The following is a 24,929-nucleotide window of genomic DNA, read 5'->3' as shown; positions in this document are numbered from 1 at the left end:
TTGAGTCTGAAATAAAGTTTATTATTATTATTATTAATGTGTGATAGGAATTTTACAGCCACTCAATGTGGGAATGAACAAGCCATTCTAGGATTACATGAGAAAATAAGTACATTGGCTGTCTAGAATTGAGTCAAACACATCTAAATGCAACTCATGACATCTAGAACCCATGTATTGTCTGCACCTGGATTAAAAATTGGGAAAGCATTAATCCAGCTTTAAGCATTAAGATCTTTAGAAAGGTATGCATTTCCAATAAAACAAATGAGCAGAAAATTAGATGAGGCAGTTTACACTTGTAAACTTTACACGTAAACTGATGATGAAAGGAAGGAAAAAAAAAAATCAGCTTATTGTAACAAGTCTGTTACAATCGACAAAGATGATAAAATATATTTTACTTCGAGCAAGGCATTGTCTGCTATGTTGCATTCTTAACATGACATGTAAAAAAAAGTTCAAACAAGACATGGCTACTTTTGCATTTAGCCATAACATTGTTGCTGTCTGCATTTTTATGTTGGTTTATTTATAACAAAGCAATTAAATTGTGAAATATTATATTGTGCATTATTAATGGTTTAGTTAATTAAGGTTCCAAGACATTCATTGATCTTTTTACAAAACTGACCCAACTTATTAGGCGAAAAAAAGCCAAATGTATTTTAATGTTGAAAATTGTTTTCCCGAAGGTGCATCAGGGTAGATTGTCGGGATTGAGAAAACAGGATCACTCACTTAGCAGTTTATGGTAATTAATAATCAAGGCAATCCATTATGTCCAGAAATCCAAATTCAGCATTTTCTACAACCAAATGTAATTTATATACATATCGTGAAACAGTGCAAGATTAAATTATTTCTCTTAAATGATCTGTATAACGTGTAACAAAATAATTACCATTTGTCTCTAGAACAACAATTTTGGTGAGTTTAAACGCATAAATCATTTACAAATCCTCTTATATCATTCTAGCCTTTTCACTAAAGGCTGGCTTAATATAAAACATAAACTGTAGAATATCTATGAAAAAAAAAAAAATTGATTTCAAATATTTTGCATGCAAAAATTGAATATGCAATTGAAAATGTTCCCAATGTTGGGCGAGTCCAGAACCAGGGGCCACAGTCTTAGAATGAAGGGGAGGCCATTTAAGACTGAGGTGAGAAAGTTCACCCAGAGAGTTGTGAATTTGTGGAATTCCCTGCCACAGAGGGCAGTGGAGGCCATATCACTGGATGGATTTAAGAGAGAGTTAGATAGAGCTCTAGGGGCTAGTGGAGTCAAGAGATATGGGGAGAAGGCAGGCACGGGTTATTGATTGGGGACGATCAGCCATGATCACAATGAATGGTGGTGCTGGCTCGAAGGGCTGAATAGCCTCCTCCTGCACCTATTTTCTATGTTTCTATGTTTCTAAAATATTAGTGAACGCTCGAAATGCGCAATGCCATTTTTGAAAAATTAAAGATTTTGGCATACCAATTAACTTCTGTTGTGATTACAAGGTAAATGTTCTCAATGCTGACCTTAATTCCAGTCTCAAAACATGACTCCCAATTCACATATATTTTAATTTCCCATACCAAATATACTGAAATTACAATCAACTCCAATGTTATGTGGGAGGTTTGTGATCCTAGAATCTGGCCCGCATCGCGATTTTCCATAACGCAAGGTTGCGTCACCTGTACATGCATACGAAACTCAAGTTGAAAAAAATGATTTATTCATTATCTCCAACCCACTCTCACGAACTTCTCAAATGCATTATCTCAATTTTTGGAATACTGATTTATGAATTCTGTAAGGGCGAATGTCTGTTACCCGAACTGCTAAAAAGCTTGGGGGAGGTAGCCTGTATCGTCACAGCATTTTGTACTGAACTTACAGGCATTTAGAACTTGTTCAGAACTATTGATGTTTTAATTGGTTCTCTTAGAAATGGCAAAAAGAGATTAGAAACGAGTGGATTTGGTAAACACATCATCTTGCACCCTTAAATGAGATGGACTTCAAGATTTTTATAGCACCTTTAATTCCAACAGTTCTAACTCCCATGCTGTCAAAAAAGATGTACAGCTCTGGTGTGTTCCACTAATTTTTCAATTTCATAAATATACATATATAGTTTAGATCACTAAGTTCAAATGATAATTTCAGCAGATTTTGCATGTAACAGCAAACTTGTAATTTCTAAACTGAACACAGTTCTCTGCTTTGCCTATTACCATTAATAAATAAGTATTTACTTTGGTGGATGGATACGACACTCACAATGTAAACAAGGGCAAATTTCAGCTCTTCCTGTAAAGCAATTTGAGTAGCATTTGCTGAGTTTCCCAGATTACCACAACATAATGTATCCTTTGGGTTGTTAAATATTTCATAAAGTAAGTCAACTTCTGTTTTCTGATTTTAGTTTAAATAAGGGGATTCGCTATTTGATAAACTCATACCACAAATCTGAAAACGCTCCCATTATGGTCTGAGTACTAAAATTCAAACTTAAATATTAGATAATTTTGTTTCTCACTGTGAAATATTCTCCAAGATTTGAAATGAAACTCAGGACTTTGCATGTAAGAGATTAAGATGCATTTTATTTCCTTCCATATAATTTTGGTTTAAATTTACGAGTAAACTCAATGGACCCAGAATTAAAAAAGATTGTGAAGTTAGCCTTCATCTTTTCAGTTAGCATTATGTCAAACCTGAACAAGATGAAACAGAATGGTGTAATGTTTGAATCAGGGTAATTTTACATCAGCAAACCAAGGAATATGTTTCAATGGAAAGTTAGTTTATCTATCAGACTTGAGAACAGGTGGGCCAAGCTGTCTATTTCAATCTCATTCCTGCCCCAACCATGCCTGGCTTCTGAACAATCTGATGAATAGCATTCTAATGAATAGCAGCCAGGAAGATATTCAAAATAGTTGCACTGCTAATAATCAATGTTTGAACCACTTCCTTAACCATGTTACAACACAATAGATCCCTCCATACCACTGCAACCATGTCAGCCTTCCATAAATTGGATCATGAAATGTTTTAAATAACAGCATGTGATAATATTAGCTTACAATGACTACAGTAGACATTGGAGGGTTTTTTCCCCTTGTATTTATGATGATTTTCATTTGATATCCTGGCATTTTCATAAGATCTCCAAATCCACATGACGTACATCTGGATACTTTTGCTGTAAAATAAAAGATGTTCCAATTATATTTACTTTCTTTAAACAAAAACATTTATAATGCAATGACAAGAATTAAACCAACAGACATATGCATTCTAGTAAAAAGTTAAGAATCTGAATATTTGAGATATGATATTTCATGAATTTGTAGACAACACATTATTTAAAAAGGGACATGGATCTTAATTCTGGCAGGTCAGAATCTGCTACAACTTTATTACTTCTTTAATCAAGTCAAGTTACTGAATCCCTGGTTGGTTCCAAATTTGCATGGAGGTCACAGAGCTTATACTCAAAAAGTTTCACATGCGAGTCTGAAGGGTCTTGACCCGAAACGTCACCTATTCCTTTTCTCCAGAGATGCTGTCTGACCCACTGAGTTACTCCAGCTGTTTGTGTCTATCCTAGGTTTAAACCAGCATCTGCAGTTCCTTCCTTCACATGGTTCTTAAATATATATACACACACACCTCAAATACATAGTACAAGGATAAACTTGTGTCTACCTTAAGTGCCTTTTCTAATCGATCAACCTCGGCTCCCAATGTATCAATAATATTCTCTCCGTGTTTCAGCATAAATGCTTCCAATTCCTCAGGAGATTTTACCAGCTGAATTTCCTACAGAATTAAAAAAAGGTGTAAATTTCAATTTGAACTTTCAAAGCAGTTTCAGTGATGCGAGATTATTCTGCCAAATATCTTCAATGATGGAAACAAGATACAGGCTGATGATAAGAGAAATAAGACAGTAAAAGTTGAAAGAAGAACAATTAACAAATAATTGATGCTGCCTCACCCGCTGTGTTTCTCCAGCATATTTGTCTACCTTCAATTTTTCCAGCATCTGCAGTTCTTTTTTAAACAAATAATCAGGGATCATAGAACAGAACCATAAAAAAAAAAGCAACTGTAAAAGCAACTGAAAGCATCCCATACAGCAAATAACAGAGCTGTGACAAGAGCTGTAGGGCAAAAATTGCTCCTTAAATAATCTCATAACATTAATAATTATTTCACATGATTAATTACATTTCGTGCTGCAAAGGTGTTTAGGAGCCGGAAGTCTTAGAGGGCCGATGGAAAGGAAGTAATTGTACGGATGCAGATTGGCTCTGCAAATAATCATGTGAATAAAGTATCTTTGTTGGCAGTTTAAATTATCAATCCTTTTCAGTACCTTTGAGAATAAGGGAGATACTGCAGCTTGGTATTTGAAGTGCCAGTCAAATAAATGTTTTATTATTAAATATAGACCCTATGCCCGAATCAGAATACCAAATGCCAGGCAGATGTCTCCCAGTTGAGATAACTCAACAAATGCCTGCACTATGAGATTCAATTAAGGGACTGCACAATAGAACAAATAAAATCTGCCTCAATTGCTGGATTCCCAAGCAAGCAATTGTCTAAATTGGAAAGATTGGAAAAAAATAATTTTCACAGTATAGTGAGCTGGCTATGACAGATAAAACAGAGTAGATGCAGTATGTTATTATAGTGCACTGGTCACATGGGGGGAGAATTACACAATATCACAACCAACTCAAATGAGAACCTGGAGAATGATGCTTCACCAGCACCGTGCAACTCATCTAGAAATGGTAAACACAGACCTTAACTGAATTTCTTTCCTGCAGCTAGAATTGTTCTCCAGTTGTTGCCTAACCCTCTGAGTTATTCCAGAATGTTGTGTTTATCTTTGTATAAAAGCCAGCATCGACAGTTCCTTGTCATCACATGGTAAGTATGCAAGATTGTTAACTCTAGAAACTTATGTAAACATATGTAAAATTGTGGAGCTAGCCAAAGCCAGACAAGAATGTTAGATGACCAACAGGAGGAGGCAAAATGCAAGGCAAATAGGCAGATTAGAGAAAGTACAATTGTGATTGCTGCCACTTGATAGAGACATGGAAGCACCACGAGCGGCAGAGGGAGAAACTGGCTTGCATCTGGGAAAGGGCATGCAAAATGTGGATCAGAAAACTATTTTCACAAATAGTACAGGACAAAAAAGTAGAAAATTCATGGAGTGGATGAGGTGCTGGGCAGATCCAGGTTCAGATTCAAAGTGCCAGTCGAAATCAATGCCATAAGGCAGCACCGATTGACAAAATGCTGGTGAAAGGGCAATTTATTGATTCAGCCAGAACAAGTACTATCCTGCTCAAGCAAGTCATTAATGTATGTCATTAAGATAATTCAGTTCATAATGCAGTACAAAAAGTAATAATTTACAAGCTTCCTTATAGCACATTAAACTTCAAGCCCTAATTTTTGCAGATGCTGGATCTCACTAGATATTGCAATTTTGCACAGAGTAGAATGGCTCCTCCACAGTGCCATTGTTTAATTTTTACATACATTTAAGATTATGTCAATGTCTTGCTTCTCCAGGTAAGATCTTGTCACTATCCTTCCATCAAAATCAACTTCTGCTTTAAAACGAACTGTATTCATACCCATGTCAGTGGCCTTTACATCGTGCACAGCCCTGATAAAAAGATTAATCCAGTATTACTATTAAAACAATTCTACAGAACAATGCAAATTTAGGATGATTACAGCAAGATCACCTGCAAACACTTCCTCAGTATCCAAGGGAAAAAAAACCATGGGGGGGGGGGGGAAGACAAATTATTAATTGTGATAATTATAATACACAATCTCTATATTTTTGCATCCCATCAATTACATAATCTATCTCTGCTTCTCTTTCAATTTTAGCTACATCCTCTTCCTTGATACAGGTATTCCCGTGTCTTAAATGCCATTCTCAGAGTCCACTATGGCATTTACTGTTGCCTCCTAACGGGCAGAAACCTCAATTTTGTCATTTTACTTCAAGCTGGCCCTCTTTATCCCATTAATCATCCCATCCAGTACTTCAGCTGCCATGCAATATTGGCAATCTCATTTCCACCCAAGTTACCCCTCCCAACAGACAGTGAAAGAATCAGCTATCTCCAGGCTGATAGCTGGAGCTATCAGCTATCTATTATTTTCCTCTGGCGTATCCATTCTCTTGTGAATGTGACCCATGCCATTAACAAGCTTACTGTAAAGACTATATTTGTTGTGGTTTTGGTATGCAATTGAAATATATCTGAGGAAATATATAGTCTAAGAACAACAAGGCACCATGGGAAGCTAGAAACACTAGAAAATAAATTGGAAGAGCCTTGCGGGAAATAAATGAATCATCGTCACACACGGGCGAGTTGCCAGAAGACTGGGGGGTGGCTAATGTTGTGGCACATTTTAAGAAGCGCTGCAAAGAAAAGCCTTGGAACTCAGAGATGAGTAAACCTACCGTCTGTGGTAGGAATGTTATTGGAGAGAATGATGAAGGATAAGATACCACATACATTGGGAAAGACATGGTTTATTAAGGATAGTCAGCATAGTTTTATGCACAGGAGATTACGCCTCACAAATTTGATCGTTTTGAAGAGGTAACCAAGAAACCTGATTTAGGGAAGGCCATGAATATAGTCTACATGGACTTGAACAAAACCTTTGATAAAGGCTCTACACAGTAGTCTGCTCTGGAAGGTTAGATCACATGAGATTCAGGGAGAGCTAGCTAAATTGATACAGAATTGGCTTACTTGTTGGAAACCGAGGGCAGTGGTGGAAGGTTGTCTATCGGTCTGGAGGTTTGTGCCTCAGGGAAGGGCTTGTTTCCATGCTGTATGGTCAAAGTCTAAATTGTTCAAGAATTCATTATTTTCCCTCTCTACAATACAGCTTAAATTTCGAAGAGATCAGACATGTAAACTGGCACCAGATATCTGGCTTTGTGTTGGGTAAGCAAATGTGTATCACCATTCTGGTAATCCATGATCTCCCATCAAGCAAGTTCTAATCAATTGTGCAAAGAATGAGGATCAAAACCTTTTGTTTGCTTTATTATTGAATTACAAAATATTAGTGGCTTAATGGTGTGTTATCTAATTTGACTATTTCTGTCGCATATTTTCAAATAATTCCTCCAAACGCACAAAACAAAACCTTGCTTTCGAAGCCCTTTTTTTCCATTTGCCACTGAAATAGTTGACAATCAAAATTTTACTGATTCCACTATTTTAAAAAAAAAGCAAAACCAATCATGCAAAACACAAATAGTGCGTCATCCTCAAATGCCCTTGTGGACCATGGATTCACTGGATGCAGCAAGTGGTCAGAAAAATGGGCAATATAGAGCAATTGACTATTATAGAACTTTTCATTTCTCATGCAGTTGGATGCATACTGAGTTGGATGATCAGCCATGATCATATTGAATGGCGGGGCAGGCTCGAAAGGCCGAATGGCCTACTCCTGCACCTATTTTCTATGTTTCTATGCCAATTATTTTTACTTTAAGTTTAGAGATACAGCGTGGAAGCAGGCCATTTGGCCCAGCGAGTCCGCACCAACGATCGATCAACCGTATACTAATTCTATGTCCTACACACGAGGGATAATTTACAGAAGCCAATTAACCTACAGATCTGCACGTTTTTAGAATGTGGGAGGAAACCTGAACACCTGGAGAAAGTATAAACTCTGCACAGACAGCGCCTGTAGTCAGAATCGAACCCAGGTCTCTGGTGTTGAGGCAACAGTTCTACCATCGCGCCACTGTACTGTCCTATTTTAAATGGATCGAAATAGTGCAGACTCCATCAAATACCCACGTAATCAAATATTTCTACTAAAGAAGAAAATTCTCTCAGACAAATTATAATTTATTAGATCCTTTAACATATAACATATAACATATAACAATTACAGCACGGAAACAGGCCATCTCGACCCCTCTAGTCCGTGCCGAACACATAGTCTCCCCTAGTCCCATATACCTGCGCTCAGTCCATAACCCTCCATTCCTTTCCCATCCATATAACTATCCAATTTATTTTTAAATGATAAAAAACGAACCTGCCTCCACCACCTTCACTGGAAGCTCATTCCACACAGCTACCACTCTCTGAGTAAAGAAGTTCCCCCTCATGTTACCCCTAAACTTCAGTCCCTTAATTCTCAAGTCATGTCCCCTTGTTTGAATCTTCCCTACTCTCAGTGGGAAAAGCTTTTCCACGTCAACTCTGTCTATCTCTCTCATCATTTTAAAAACCTCTATCAAGTCCTCCCTTAACCTTCTGCGCTCCAAAGAATAAAGCCCTAACTTGTTCAACCTTTCTCTGTAACTTAGTTGCTGAAACCCAGGCAACATTCTAGTAAATCTCCTCTGTACTCTCTCTATTTTGTTGACATCCTTCCTATAATTAGGCGACCAAAATTGTACACCATACTCCAGAATTGGCCTCACCAATGCCTTGTACAATTTTAACATTACATCCCAACTTCTATACTCAATGCTCTGATTTATAAAGGCCAGCACACCAAAAGCTTTCTTTACCACCCTATCTACATGAGATTCCACTTTCATGGAACTGTGCACAGTTATTCCCAGATCCCTCTGTTCACCTACATTCTTCAATTCCCTACCATTTACCATTTACTTGAAATATTCAGCAGCAATGAAAGCTTTCTTAGTGCTAATCATGATAGAACAATGAATATTACAGCATAGCAACAGGCTCTTCTATCCAAATACCTTACTGAAGGGTCATTCTCCAAAAGTTCAGTAAGCCTTTGTACATTTTCTGGCTGGATCGACCTCCCAATCAGAGCCTCAGTATTTGTGTAGATCAAAAATGTTGAAATAATGCCCAAGAGAGTTCCGATACCAAGAGAGCCAATGCTATCATAATATGGATTACCTAAATAAAAATAGATATATAACATCAATATCTGTTTCCATTATCCCATCGTCAAATACCAAAACATTTCAACTAAAAATAGGAAAATTGCATCCTAAATTTCAGGTATTTGCGCAACATGGAGGTAGAAATTTAAAAAATATTCTGCATTTTCTGTGCTGATTGGAATGGATTTTACTTCAGAAAATGGATTTATGCCCGTGCTTCGTATAGGCACATCTGACACATATACATTTGAATTACAAAACCAGAAATTCTAACATGAAAGATACCAAAATAAAAGAAAAGGCTGGAAATAAACAGCAAACCACAAAGCATCTTTAATTGGAACTGGAAAGAAAGCTACCGACACCACAGGTGTTAAGCAAAGAGAGGGGCAAAAAGTAAGGTTGGGATAAGGGGAAGGAAAAAAATAAAGAAAAAGGGTTCAAGATAAAAGAAGGGAATGACAGTGCATCCGATTGATACAAGAAAACTTTTTATTAATGTCCATTCAGCAGTCAAAAACAATGCAACTTTTTTTAAAATACCGATAACCCTCGTTATAACGGACCACGGGGGAGGGAATGGTGCCCGTTATTGCCGATGGTCCGCTGTAACCGAGTGAGGGAATCGCACCAACCACTGAGCAGTCATCGTGAAGCAATAAGTTATTTTCAAATGCAAAGTTCTTTTTAACAGCTAAAAATGTATTTTTGTTACTGCACGTGACGGTCACAGTGGCGCAGCGATAGAGTTGCTGCCTTACAGCGAATGCAGCGCCGGAGACCCAGGTTTGATCCGACTACGGGTGCTGTCTGTACGGAGTTTGTACGTTCTCCCCGTGACCTGCATGGGTTTTCTCCGAGATCTTCGGTTTCCTCCCACACTCCAAAGACGTACAGGTTTGTAGGTTAATTGGCTTGGTAAATGTAAAAATTGTCCCTAGTGGATGTGGGATGGTGTTAATGTGCGGGGATCGTTGGTTGGCGCGGACCCGGTGGGACGAAGGGCCTGTTTCCGCGCTGTATCTCAAAACTAAACTAAAAACATTGTCTAATAGAGTATCATTGCACAAGTGTAGATCAAATCGATTGCTTCTCAATTGCAACGGCCTTCCGCAGTTTAACGAGCAAATGTGTCCTTAAAGCGACAGTGGTGTCTGATTACTGTGGGGACGCTCCGTCCATTGAAAAACCAAATCTATTATAAATAGGTCCGTTATAATGATGGTAGATTATAGTCTCTTGGAGTTCGAACATAACAGGTTTTAATCATTCCACATTTTGCAGCTTTACAATCAGTTGCTTGGGTCACAAATTCGAGGGGTTTGTCCTCAAACCTCTTTTGCTCCTTTAAAAAACTTAATCTCTCAGCAGGCTTATGGTCAGCTTCGCTAACATCCCCTTGTGGAGGTGGATGGGAAATCTTCCATTCTAATGCACTTTGGGAAGTCTCTGTCTTTAATACTAGCATGAAAGTTTTGTTTGCCTTTCTGTACAAAAACATGCACAATTCTTGAGGGCTAAATGGATGGTGTTATCTTAAGGTAAAAAGGGAAGATATGGCATGTTTGGTGAATGGGTCATTAAAATGATCAGAGTTCACTAGTTCTCAAAGATATTTGACATTAAATGTTTGCTCCGTTCTTCCCAGAGGCTGCCTGACCTGCTGAATATTTCTGTTGTTTTCTGTTTTTATTTGTGTAAGTAAAATGTCCAATGTAGAAGTGTAGCATATTGATAAAAATATGAAATACTTTTTGGTTAACTCTTGCTTGTAAAATAACTGAACCAAAATTAAAGGACTGTGTTTTGTTTGGATCTCATTAAAGTGAGAACATAGAACAGTACAACACAGGAACATGCCAATCGGCCCACAATGTTTGTGCCGAACATGATGCCATGTTAAACTGATCTAATTTCCCTCTACATGACCCATATCCCTCTATTCCCTGCACTTCCACGTGCGTACTAAAATCTACTTAACGCCACCATCATATCTGCCTCCAGCACCACCGTAGTGCGTTCCAGGCTCCACCACTGCGCAAAAACTTGCAGTGCACATCTCCATTGAACTTACCCCCTCTCACCTTATAGCTATGCCCTCTATTGTTAGACATTTCCACCCTGGAGGAAAGGTTTGACTGTCTACCCTATCTATGCCTCTTATAATGTGATATACTTCTATCAAGTCTCTCCTCCACTTCTGATGTTCCAGAGAAAACAATCAAAGTCTATTCAACATCTCCCTGTAGCACTAAACACTTTAATCCAGGCAGTATTCTTGTAAACATCCATTGCACCCTCTCCAAAACCACTATAACATTCCTGTAATGGGGTGTCCAGAACTGCATGCAATACTCCAAATGCATCCGAACCAAAGTCCTAGAGCTGCACTATTTCTTCCTCTTATATTCAATGAAGGCAAGCATTAAACACCCTATCTACTTGTGCTGCTACTTTAGTGAACTATGAACCTGGACTCCAAGTTCCCACAGCACATCAGTACTGTTATGGGTCTTGCCATTAACTGTGAGGTTGTTAGTACTTTGGAGTGATACAAGGCTACATGTTGACTCCCAATCCAGAAACCTGATTGGAATGCTGGGGTGGGAGATTGCAACCTTCACGTGGTCCACCCTGTTTCAACCAGTGTAATCAACCTGGCGTACACAATCAAATAAGATCAATTAGAACAAGTTGTCCTACAACTTTAGACTGTGCACGCCATACGCAAGACGCAAGAAGATTGGAATGCTCATTAGATAATTTTTAATTTTCAGGGAGTTGGAGGATTATATTCAATAATGTCCTCCGCTAGACAAACTATTCAAGGATTATTATTAATAGTTCAATGAAAAAATTAAAAACATTAAAAATGTCAAACCATTTAGCTAGATTAAATTAATTCTAAAAAAGTTAATTAAGAAGCAATTACTCTTTCCCCTCTACTATTGCAATGAATGAACTCTGTTCTTTTGCCAGGGTTAATCTGGCACGATTTTAATGGACAAATTCCTCAGCCTAATTGCTTGGTCACTGCAGCAATTCCGTGCTTCACCATTGTATTTTGTGAGGGGTCCAAGACAAAACGCATTTGGCAAAACAGCAGCAACAAAACCTACAAGCGAGTTCAATACCAAACTGCTGGCATGTACCAGTAAGTTCCAGCCAGTGAAAATGTGATAATAAATACCCAACATGGCTGGTTAAAACATAAATCAATGCTGGCATCTCCAATAATTTCAAGGCCACTGAAAGTACCTACTGTACAACTTTGTCACATGCACACAAAATAAGCCATGTACATTCCCAATCACACAGAAAATTGAAGAAACTAACGATGAGTATTTTAATGTATTTTTTACCTGTAAGGGACGTTAGCGCCATACAGCTGCCAGCTAATAATATTCCTAGCACAGCAGCTGCATCTTCCAACAGAACAACATTGGTGGTCGGGTCATGACTATGCACCACTAGGAAACAAATAAGTTATATTTTAATAGAGGCACAATGAGCATGACACTAAAGAATGTATTAGTACATAGTGAATCTTTAGAATTCAATTAATACTTAGGTATTTAAAGTCTACGGATGAATATCTGAAGATGTTCATGCAGGTGTTGATTAACGGCTGTTTCATAAAAAATCACATAACTAAGTGGATTTAAGCATTGGGCATAATTTAATGATAAATTATTTGCACCTGCATCCGAAGCATGTGTTCATTTGTACTCCATAGACTTTTGTTTGTAGGCTGACATTTCTGAACAGTACAGATATTCCTTAATTTATGAATAGGTTTTATGAATCGTCTATCCTTAATTTATGAATTTGAACATTAAACAGTTGATAACATTTTAATAACTTTGCAACAAAACAAATAAAAAGCACCATGGCACCTTTTTCCCCTGTACTCAAGTACTTCTCTTTCCAGTTTGTTATAACTGGAATATGGTAGGAAATCTGCACATATAATTAATTGACCCAGATTAATGACAATAACCAGACCAGACATCACATATTTCTAGATATTTGGCGCAATATGAAAATTAGATTCACTTCTAAAGTCTAAAAACAAAAGTCTCTCATGACATTATGTATGGAGTATAATTAAGCAGATTGTGTAGAATAAATTAGCCTGTGCTTGAGCAGAATATTTATCATTAATTGCCAGATGTTCTCACAACAATATTTCTCAAGTAAATAACAATTCGGTTAACCAGGATAATGTTGAAAAGTTTATCAGTGGTGTGTGAAATGTGTTAAATAACACAAATAAAAATGGAAAACAAAGTTCTTCATGCAGTTCTTCATTTCCAATTATCTATCTTGTTATAGTAATTGGAGGAAATTACTACATAGAATAAGTCCTTTGGCCTGCTATATCTGTGCCGACCACGATGCCAATTTAAGCTAATTTCATCTGTTTGAACATAATATATAGCCCTACATTCCCTGCTGGTATCTTACCGATTACACAGACCTATCTAATCCTACCAGTATTTTCACATTTGTGTTAAAAAGGTTACAGATAAGGAATACCAGCCATTTTGGCTTAAGAAAGAACCTGACTTCTTAGTCAGAGCTTTCACATTTAATAAATTTAGGGTTTTTAGACTCACATGCTTTACACATAGGACATTTTATAAATTGATAACTGTAAAAAGTACTGCAGAACATTCTCTGAAACTGAGTCTTCTTGTAGCTTTATTTTACACACCTTTTTCATATCACTTGCAGAATTATACAGATAGCTTGCTATGTGCATTTCCATAATGCTAATTGGATATAACATAATTGATAAATTAGGGAACACTTTTTATATTGCAGACCCAAATTGGTTATAACGTGATTTTAATCTGGAGCTAGAGAACCATTTAAAATTCTTAGGAATGCAACTATTGTTAGATCAGAACTGTATACATTCAAGCCACCTTTTTCAGTATCTGAACAGCAGAAGCCCTCAAATATTCTCCTGAATACCCCGCATCATCTCGTTGCATTCAAAACAGCATGTCCGGATGTGTTGACTTAAAATAGTTATTGAAAGAAACATCCTAACACTTATGCATCTCCATCACCACCATCTTACCATGACGCTAACATGTTCTTTGTCCTGTTAATTATCTGCAATGCCGACATGCTTTTGTTTTGATTCTTTCCTTTTCTGAGGACTTCATTTTCATTTCCTTAATAATGAACAGCACCATTTTCTCAATATTTATGTTAATTTCATTCTTTCCCAAACCTTGTTCTTGGTTCCTGTAGTGGTGTTTATCGTTTTACAATCTACTGGAATCTCTCTAGAGTCCAGTGAACTTTGGTTATCTTCCAAAATTATTTTTGAGCTTACAGATAATAATTTAACAATTTTCATTAATAATAATTTTGAGTTGATAAATTACTTTTGTTCTTTGTTATTTACTTATTTGGAAATGCCTTTGATGTTTCCTGCTACGAAAATAAATACAAATTGTTTGTTTTAATCCTCTGCTATATCCATATTTCCTTATAACAAAACATGCTTCAACTTCCAATAGTAACATGCTTAACTTTGATATTCTGCTCTTCAAAACACATACATGCAGTCCTCGGGTTTTGATAGGGTTCAATTTCTGAGAACTGAACATATACATTTTTGCAAGTCGGAAATGAATAAAAACAGCGAGTGGGAGAGGGATCGCAGAAGGAGCTGTGATGAATGCTGGTACACGGTAATCAGCCTCCACTCAGCCTCCATAAATGGTTAAAAGCTGCCATCATTCTCGTCTTGCTGCTGCAGTTCAACCCTATTGTAAATTTTTGCACCAAGGATATCATAGCCTGGATCAATATAGCTCAAATATATCTTTGATCAAGCTACTGGATGGCTTTTTCTTTCATCCATAATTAATACATACAGCTTTGTGTAATATTTGTCTACCTATGCACGCAGTTTTTGCTAGCAGTAAATTCCATTTAAATAATAAGTTGTATGGAATGTGTATATTATAAAATTGATATACCATATTGATAAAATGTTATTCCTCTAGCACGAGCACTCTTTCGGAGTTCATTTATTGCTACCAAAAGTGTTGCTGTAAAAGAAAACACAGTAAACTAATTTGTCAGAAGCAAAAACAAAATTACAGTAGAATATCACAAGTTAATGGCAATAAAACTGGCATCTAATGAGTATATTAAATGTTTAATCAAATATAAAGTTAAAAGGAAATGACCAACCTGACATGGAATGTAATGTAAATTGTAACTGGTTAGGAAGCTATTTATTGCAATTGCCAGTAAACAAATAAGAATGAACACACTATAACTGACAGCATTTACAAAGTAGGAATTTAAATTAGATCTTTTAAAAGCCATAAAGCCACAAGAGCAAAGTTTAAATTATGTAAAATGAGATCTAAACTATTTAAATGCTTAAATCCATTTACTCTTTAAAAAGGCAGTTTAAAACTTAATATTGTGATGTTTTGTTATCAAATTAAAGTAAAGTTTCAGTATAGTTTTTATAGCATGAGAGAAACGAGTTGGTTTGAAGGGTCTCAACCCGAAACGTCACCCATTCCTTCTATCCAGAGATGCTGCCTGTCCCGCTGAGTTACCCCAGCATTTTGTGTCTATCTTGATCACGTTAATAGAGTGCAACTAAATAAGGATCATCCATAACATCGGGAAATAAATTTAAACTTTAAACTGTGCATATGCTTGCCAAATCATTTTGAATGAAAAAGCTGAACTTAATAAAAATCAAGCAGAATTTATCATATTGATACCATAATGAAAATGAAGAAAATAGGTTTTTAAATTATTCTATGTATACTGTACCTCCTTCTGACACTAATGAACCAGCCAGAATAAAATAGGCCTGAAAAATATAAATGGAACATGAAAGAAAATCCTTTACAACTTTATTGCATTTAAACAAATTTAAATATTCCAAAATACAATTTTATTAATGTTAAGTGCAAGAAATCTCAGTTCAAAAAAAATAGCAGCCAAAAAAAATAATTCAAATGTATAATACTTCAACTTGGAGAACATGTTCCATCAGGAATAGAATTCATTAAGGGAAAGTCAAATTATTTGTTTTAACTTGAAGATCCAATTAGCAAGAAGGTGGATTCTTGTCAAGTAGTATTTACAAAGAGTTCCAAGAGAGGTCACGAAATATCTTTGTTACCAACAATCTTAAAAATTGAAATGTCACAGATGGAATATGAATCAAGTTGCTGGAGGTATATTTACATAGTCTATCTAACTGCAGATGATCCTTAGCTGTAGTACAATAGTATACAAAAAGAAATTAGAATTGATACAATATAATTTGAAAAATCTTGATAATATGTATGATTAGTGTAATAGTTGTTAAAATTGCCTGCTTATTTCCTTTTTTTTTTAAATCAAAAAATCTCTTTTCTGCTTCATTATCAAAGATAAAGCGCAGGCATGGCTATGTATTCTTTCTTGTACCAAGGACAAAAAAACTTGGTCACAAATTGTTTTGTGCTGGTAATGATTCCTACCAATCAAATTAAGCAGACTAACACTTGGAAACTGAAGACATATAGAAGAGACATAAAATAGGTGGAAGGGAAAACTAAAATCACATGCCAACTGCCAGATGTGTGTTTGTTTTTAAACACCAAATTCAGAAAGTGATATACATGCACAATTATAAGAATATAACCTTGAAAAATCTCTCTCCAGCTGAGAGGCCCTTCAGCCCACTGAGTCCGCACCGACCAGCGATCCCCGCAAATTAACAGTATCCTACACACACTAGGGGCAATTTACACCTACACCAAGCCAATTAACGTCTTTGGATTGTGGGAGGAAACCGAAGATCTCAGAGAAATCCCACGCGGTCACGGGAAGAACGTACAAACTCCATACAGACAGCACTTGTAGTCGGGATTGAACCCGGGTCTCTGGCACGGCAAGCGCTGTAAAACAGCAACTATATTGCTGCGCCCCTCGACAGTATCAAGATCAGTCCTCAACCATGAACAAAGCACAAGCTCTGTTAGAGTCTTGCACTGCGAACATGAAATCATGTAACCTATGTCGCAGAAGTGTAAAGTATCAGCTTCCTTAAAGGTGCAAGGAAACTATATTTAGTAGTTATCATAGAAAATTAGATTATACCCAAAATAAAAAGTAATGATTTTCTTCAAACTTTCTTCTCTTGCAAACAGTGTAGTGACTGGCGTGTATGTTTGTAGTTTAGTTCAGATGAATAGGTCTTCATATCAACAATTTGATTCAGACTATTTTTTTTAACATTCCAAGTACATAACAATTCAAGCAACATCCATGATCATTTATACAACCGATTACCTCTTTCCACATCATATTGGCAACACAGCAGGACAGTTCAAAATTAAATCTGTAAAGGTAGTAAATACCATTCTGAATGGAAAATCTTTAAAGGCAATATACGATATGCCAGCTTCTTTACTCTGGCACAACTAAAATTCTTGTCAACAAAATGTGGCCAGGTTTATTCTCCATTACAGAAAAAATGATTGAATTATACAAAGTGAAGGGACTGGTGTACAACATGTTATGCTTCGATTAAGCACCTACAATAGAAATAGCATTATAATTTTGTTGCAGAATCTATTCCAGAGTTCATCTCTAAAAGCATTTGCTAATACAGAACTTACCCACATTAAGGATTCTATATGATGGGGATGTAAAAGTCCATTAATTCCATGGTACCAGGAGAGTCCTGCACCCATCATAAAAATCCCTACTCCACTGATGAGGGATGCAATGGAGCGCATATTTGTAAATCCATACCTTAAACAACAGAATACCAAATGTGAGAGACTATAAACCAAACTGTAATTTTGTGGATGGATTAATTATGCTTTACTTTGCATACAACATTAAACTTAATCCAATGATCATCATAAGCAATTTCAATAGCAGAAACAATAATGTTATTAAACTTTGGAATCTGCAATAAAATGTTCTGTAAAGAATAGCTGTTAAAACTATCCCTTTTCCCAATTTTTATCTAATTTACCAGAAAAAAGGTAGACACATGATAATTCCACATTTCTGATTAAGAACAAAGAAGGACAAAATTAAGTTTTCCTTACGGGTGGCCAGGATCTGGAATCTTGGACGACTGAATGACACCCACTGCTAGCAAAGCCTGTGGAAAATATGTCAATTTTATTGAATTGAATAAATAAATGGAATAAATTTTATTAGCCAAGTATGTATATATTCAAGGAATTTGCTTTGGTGCTTTGCTCGCAAGTAACAACACGATATACAGTAAACAATTAAGAATAAAGCGTTATAATTTAAACATGTGAAGAATGAAATAAAATACCAGAGCAAAAGGAGGCGACAGACTTTTGGTTATTGAGTAGAGCTACTGCTCATGGAAAAAAGCGGTTTTATGTCTGGCTGTGACGGCTATGACAGTCCGGAGTCGCCTTCCACAGGGAAGTACTTCAAAAACTTTGTGGCCAGGGTGAGAGGGGTCAGAGGTGATCTTACCCGCTCGTTTCCTGGCCCTTGCAGTGTACAGTTCGTCGATGGGGGGGGGGGGGGGGGGGGGAGGGGGGGGGTTGCAGCCAACAACCTTCTCGGCTGATCAAACTATGCGCTGCAACCTCCGGATGTCATGCTTGGTGGCTGAGCCAAACCAGTCCATGATGGAGAAGGTGAGGACAGACTCTATGATGGTAGTATAAAACTGGATCATCATTGCCTGTAGCAGATTGTGTTTTCTCAGCTGCCGCAGGAAGTACATCCTCTGTTGGGCCTTTTTGATGGTGGAGTCGATGGTGGCCTCCTATTTAAGGTCCCTGGAGATGATGGTTCCAAGGAACTTAAATGACCACAGATGTGACTGTGGTGTTGTTGATGGTGAGTGGGGGGAGGGGAGGGGGAGCTCTCCTAAAGTCTACAATCAATTTCACTGTCTTAAGAGCATTGAGCTCCAGGTTGTTACGAAGGCACCAGGACGCCAGCTGTGTCACTTCCTGACTGTAGGCAAATTCCTCCCCATCCTGGATCAGTCCAATCAAGGTTGTGTCGTCACCTTGACAGAGAAGCTTGACAGAGGAGTCTGTGGAGGTGCAGTCGTTGGTGTAGAGAGTGTAAAGGAGAGGGGAGAGTACGCAGCCTTGTGGTGCTCCTATGCTTAGGGTCAGCGGGTCTGAGATGTGCTTTCCCAGCCTCATATGGTGCTTCTTGTCTGTCAGGAAGTTGGAGATCCACTGACAGAGGGGTTCAGGCACAGTTTATGACAGAATTGTTCAAAATAGTTAATAAAAGAACATTGCAAATGAAAGGAAATTAGCTCCACTTTAAAAAGAACAAAATAACCCAGCTACCATGAGTCACAATGACCTATTGATGGGTTCAGTTCAGTTTTATTTGTCATATGTAGGTTAACAGGGTCAATGGGTCACCTCAGCAATGATATTACAAGGATAAAAATAAGATACAATAAGATAAGATAAAAGTGACATTGGTAGGTAAAAGACAATAAATAAAATAATCAACATATATGTGTTTATGAGTTCAGAAGCCTGATGGTAAAAACTGTTCCTAAGTCTGGTGGTGTGTGCAGCCATGCTCTTGTATCGTCTGCCTGACGGTAACAATGAGAACAGTCTGCTGTGGTCCTTGACGATGCTGTGCGCCTTCCGCAGGCACCGCCTGTGAAAAATGTACTGAATGGCCGGGAGACAGTTGCCAGTGATGTGCTGTGCTGCCTTCACCACTCTCTGTAGTGATTTGTGGCTGTGGGCAGAACAGTTCCCGTACCAGACTGTGATGCAGCTCGTCAGGAGACTCTCGGTGGTGCATCTGTAGAAGTTTGTGCGGATGCTGCCGTTCATGCCAGAATTCCTCAGTCTTCTCAGGAAAAAGAGCCGTTGGTGGGCTTTCTTTGTTATTGTGTCCATGTGCTGTGTCCAAGAGAGGTCCTCAGTGATGTGCACACCGAGGAACGAAGCTGCTGACCCTTTCAACCTCAGCATCACCGATGTGGATGGGGAGGTGTCCATTCCCCTGCTGTCTCCTGTAGTCCACGATCATCTCTTTAGTTTTGCTGACATTGAGAGAGAGGTTATTTTCCTGGCACCAGCTGTTTAGTTCCTTTACCTCCTCTCTATAGGCCGTCTCATCGTTGTCTGTGATGAGGCCCAGGATGGTTGTGTCGTCAGCAAACTTTAGGATGATGTTAGAGCTGTGCTTAGCAGTACAGTCATGCGTGAACAGGGAGTACAGGAGAGGACTGAGTACACAGCCCAGTGGTGTGCCTGTGTTGAGGATCAGTGAGGAAGAGATGTGGCGGCCGATTCTCACCACCTGGGGCCTGCCCATCAGGAAGTCGAATATCCAACCGCAGATGGAGGTCTCCAGTTCAAGATCAAGGAGCTTGGGGATGAGTTTTGAGGGAATGATAGTGTTGAATGTCCATCTGTAGTCAATGAAGAGCATTCTCTTTTTGTTGTTTAGTTTTCACTTAATTGTACTGTTTACTGGCCCACTATTTCAGAAAGTGGAACAAAACTGTTTCCTGCACCTTTAGCTTCAAACGTTTTTGATCCATACCTCGATGGAAGTTGATAATGAGGGGCATTCAAGACCAATGTTCATCTTCTCAATATTCTTAAATAAGATATATGAACTGAATGAAAAATGCCTGAGAAGTACACTGAATTGCAGTCAAATCAGTTTCAAAAAGAGAAAGAAATAAGGGAGATTGGATTGTGGAGAAAGATGAGGCAAAGGATATGCATGAATTTCTCTACATTGGCGAGACCAAACATAGACCTAGCCACTGCTTTGCCAAGCACATGCTGTGGTCATCTGGATCTCCCGGTTGTCAGTAATTTTAATTCCCATTCCCACATTGACCTGCCTGTCCTGGACTTCCTCTACTGCCAGGTCGAGGACAAACACAAATTAGAGGAACAGAACCCAATGTTCCATCCAGGTAGCTACAACCCAACCAAATTCTCCAATTTCAATTGACCCGCCCTCCCTTAGTCCCTCTCTCTTATCCTGGTCCTGTCCCGCTGAGTTACTCCAGCTTTGTGTCTATCTTCTTATATTTATCCTTCTTCCTCCAATCAACCTATTTTCCCCTCTCCCCCAACTCCCCACCACCCTACATTCCTCCTAGTGCCTTTCATTTCCACCCTCCCATCTGTTTTATTTCCCCCATCTGCTCCTATCTCCCATCATTCAATTCCATTCTTTCCTGCAACTGTTGTTCTCCATTTATTATCGCCCCCCCTCTGTCACTATCTCCACCCTTCTCTCTCCCACCTGCCTGTTTTCTGCCAATCAATCCCTCACCACCTATATCCACCTATCGCTTGTTGTATCTTGCTGAAACCCCCACCTCTTCATACTGGCTACTTCCCCTTTATCCTTTCGGACTAAATGAAGGGTCCTAAACTTCAACCATTCTTTTGCCGATTATGCCATTCATCTTCCAGCATCTTGTACCTTCTGCATGGATATCTTTTTGATTTCAAGCTTCCAACAACTTCTTGCAGGCATTAATTAGACTGAACTCAATAAATGCTTCCTTTGTGTGTTAATTGGTTGTCAGTAGGCCAATTAATGCATTAATGCATCATTAACTGGTTGTTACTTTCCATATATCCTGGCCTATTAAAATCAACTGCAGCAATTATTAAAGATTTTTTAATAAAAAGTGTTCATTTGTTTCTAATTATTGATAAATTAACTCCTGTAAAAGACTGATGAATAGCTACAGGCAACAGTAATTTATATTTGAGAAAGGCTTAACGTCCCTAGGCTTTGAATTTTTTCAATTTCATTTGACAATAACTGAACAAACGGAATGGAAAACGGAAATCATATCTGCTTGTCAACACAAACAAAACGATTCTTCGATGTGACTGGGTAACTTGGTGGAAGCAGTCCAGAATTGTAAAAGCATGGGTGACAATAAAGGACTTTAAATTATATTATTATTGACATACCATTTTAATTTCAGTTCATTACAGAAACTGTCAGTTGACACATTTGCTTGAATATAATTTTAATTGGTAATACAGGTGCTCCTCAACTTACAATGAGGTTCCGTTCCGATAAACCAATCGTAAATTGAAAATATTGTAAGTCGAAAATGCATTTAATACACCTAACCTACCAAACATTCTCTCTCTTCCGATAAGGCTCGAGAATAGTGGGAGAAGGCACTGGGGCATCGACACTTGTTGATCGTTTAGCAGGCATAGTGTTCTTCAGGAAGATATCAAGTTTTGACTGTAGTTTGTTTCTTCTTTTCATTATATATTTCCCTATAGCAGGCAAGAGCATCCAGTATCTGCCTGTCAGTTTTTGCGAATCTCTCGTAATTGCCGTCCATTTCTTCCAACATCCGTACGCCACTGATGATAGTAGCAAACGCCTCCGCCACTTTGTTGTGAACGTTTTCTGTGCCTCGGGTATAACTTCTTTCTGTGCCTCAGCTTCTTTACCTCTTTCTTCCTCCAGTTCGATCACCTCCTCGTTGGAAAGTTCTTCAGCCTCAATGCCAACAAGCTCATGAATATCTTTATCAATATCCAATTCTAGCTGTTTCCCAATCACTAATATCTTGTTACTTACTATGTAATCAACAGCAGAATATTTGTTAAAACCGTTGAATGTGTTCACATATGTCTTCATAACTTTCTTCCAAATGCCGTTCATGAAGAAGTGTGACTTCTTCCCATGCTGCAGCGATGTTCCGGATAGCATTTTGAATGTTAAAACCTTTCCAAAACTCTCAGAATGTTCAGCCAGATTTAGTCGCTTCAACAGCCTGCGCAAACGTTTGGTGTAAATAGTAGGCCTTGAACGCAGCTATTGCGCCTTGGTCCATTGGTTGAATGAGTGCGGTTGTGTTCGGCGACAAATACACAACCTTTACAATGGGATGAATGTCGCCGATATGCTGCTAAGATCAGAAGAATTTTGAATGGGATGTTGTTTTGCCTACAATATTCTCTTGCCTGCGAAATAAAAGAATTTAGAAACCAGTCTTCAAACAATGCTACTGTCATCCAGGCTTTCTTGTTACGGTAATATAAATGGGAAGCGTATGTTTGCTACCATTCTTCAATGCTCTGGGGTTCTCCGAGTGATAGATTAGTAAAGGCTTTAATTTGAACTCTGCAACATTTCCACCCAAAAGCAGTGTTACACGGTCTTTGCATGCCTTTAAGATGGTCGATATCGTCGATTGCGAAAATCAGGAGACAGATGGGCGTTTTGTAGACATGAAGGGATGCAAAAACACAAAACACTGTATCCAAAAAACACTGGCAAAACAGTGCACTGTAGAGTATCGGTTGTTTACACTTGTGATCGCGTGGCTGACTGGGAGCTGCGGCTCGCTGCCGTTGCCCAGCATCACGAGAGTATCGTGCTGCGTATATCGCTAGCCCGGGAAAAGATCAAAATTCAAAGTACGGTTTCTACTGAATGTGTATCGATTTTGCACCATCGTAAAGTCGAAGCATCGTAAGTCGAAGAGCATCTGTATTAAAAAAACTATTCAAACCCGACTTATTCTTGTAACAAATTCAATAGCCAACACAAATTTATATAATTGATAGCATCCTTACCTGGTTGCAAGTGTCAGCTAATGAATGTATAGCTTCTGAGAACATCGATGCGGACCCTGTATAAACCCAGGCAAGTAGTTTGAAGATAAAATTCAGTCCATTGCTAGAGAGGGAGTTAGCAAAAATAACATATTGACAGATAGTACAGTGATTTCTGGATTTAAGACTAACAATAAACTTTGCTTCAAATTCAGTAAAAATATAGTAATCAATTTTGATTATACAACACTAAATAAAATACATTTTATAACAATTCGTTTATATGACATATGAGCAAAATTAGGCCATTCGGCCCATTCGATCACGGCAAATCTATTTTCTCCTTTCAACCCCATTCTCTTGCATTCTCCCCATAACCTTTGACGCTTTTACTAATCAAGTACCTACCAATCTGTTTTAAAAATACCCAATGAATTATACTCCATCACCGCTGTGGCAATTTGTAGTAATCTCCCAACCAGCTTAGCCATAAACATGTGGCTAGATTGCAAAACTAGATGTGTTGCTATCCTTCAGACGTTACCTCAAAGGAATTGAATGGTGAATGAAATTTTCCACAAGCAGTAAAAAAACATTTTAGACATTAACTTATTCACTACTACCTTGTCCTTCATATGGATTCTTATCAGACAGGAAGCAAAGAGTAGGAGTAAACGGGTCCTTTTCAGAATGGCAGGCAGTGACTAGTGGGGTACCGCAAGGCTCAGTTCTGGGACCCCAGCTGTTTACAATATATATTAATGATTTGGACGAGAGAATTGAATGCAACATCTCCAAGTTTGCGGGTGACACGAAGCTGGAGGGCAGTGTTAGCTGTGAGGAGGATGCTAGGAGGCTGCAGGGTGACTTGGATAGGTTGGGTGAGTAGGCAAATGCATGGCAGATGCAGTATAATGTGGAGAAATGTGAGGTTATCCACTTTCGTGGCAAAAACAGGAAAGTAGACTATTATCTGAATGGTGGCCGATTAGGAAAAGGGGAGATGCAGCGAGACCTGGGTGTCATGGTACACCAGCCATTGAAAGTAGGCATGCAGGTGCAGCAGGCAGTGAAGAAAGCGAATGGTATGTTAGGATTCATAGCAAAAGGATTTGAGTATAGGAGCAGGGAGGTTCTACGGCAGTTGTACAGGGTCTTGGTGAGACCACACCTGGAGTATTGCCTACAGTTTTGGTCTCCTAATCTGAGGAAGGACATTCTTGCCATAGAGGGAGTACAGAGAAGATTCACCAGACTGATTCCTGGGATGTCAGGACTTTCATATGAAGAAAGACCGGATGGACTTGGCTTGTACTCGCTAGAATTTAGAAGATTGAGGGGGGATCTTATAGAAACTTAC

At 38.2% G+C, this 24,929-nt stretch overlaps 1 protein-coding gene across 2 annotated transcripts in view; it reads right to left on the bottom strand.

Moving 5' to 3' along the window:
* Positions 1–381: 381 nt before the first annotated feature.
* The window catches only part of slc30a9 (solute carrier family 30 member 9), a 54,525-nt gene continuing 29,977 nt past the window's right edge, over positions 382–24,929 (bottom strand). Inside the window, exons 10-19 of one of the 2 annotated variants that reach the window (XM_033027843.1) lie at positions 23,591–23,693; positions 18,074–18,129; positions 17,633–17,768; positions 15,792–15,831; positions 14,972–15,043; positions 12,332–12,439; positions 8,817–8,982; positions 5,576–5,705; positions 3,716–3,829; positions 382–3,209 (exon numbers count right to left, since the gene is read on the bottom strand). In XM_033027843.1, coding sequence (XP_032883734.1) covers positions 3,165–3,209; positions 3,716–3,829; positions 5,576–5,705; positions 8,817–8,982; positions 12,332–12,439; positions 14,972–15,043; positions 15,792–15,831; positions 17,633–17,768; positions 18,074–18,129; positions 23,591–23,693 — 970 coding nt within the window. In that variant the 3' untranslated portion in view covers positions 382–3,164. The remainder of the gene's footprint in view (positions 3,210–3,715; positions 3,830–5,575; positions 5,706–8,816; positions 8,983–12,331; positions 12,440–14,971; positions 15,044–15,791; positions 15,832–17,632; positions 17,769–18,073; positions 18,130–23,590; positions 23,694–24,929) is intronic. The other variant, XM_033027839.1, reaches the window with a different exon arrangement.

The sequence above is a fragment of the Amblyraja radiata genome, chromosome 1 (genome assembly GCF_010909765.2).
Source record: "Amblyraja radiata isolate CabotCenter1 chromosome 1, sAmbRad1.1.pri, whole genome shotgun sequence".
NCBI classification, from domain to species: Eukaryota; Metazoa; Chordata; class Chondrichthyes; order Rajiformes; family Rajidae; genus Amblyraja; species Amblyraja radiata.
Note: the sequence above shows the minus strand (reverse complement) of the source record. Positions and strands in the feature narration are given on the sequence as shown.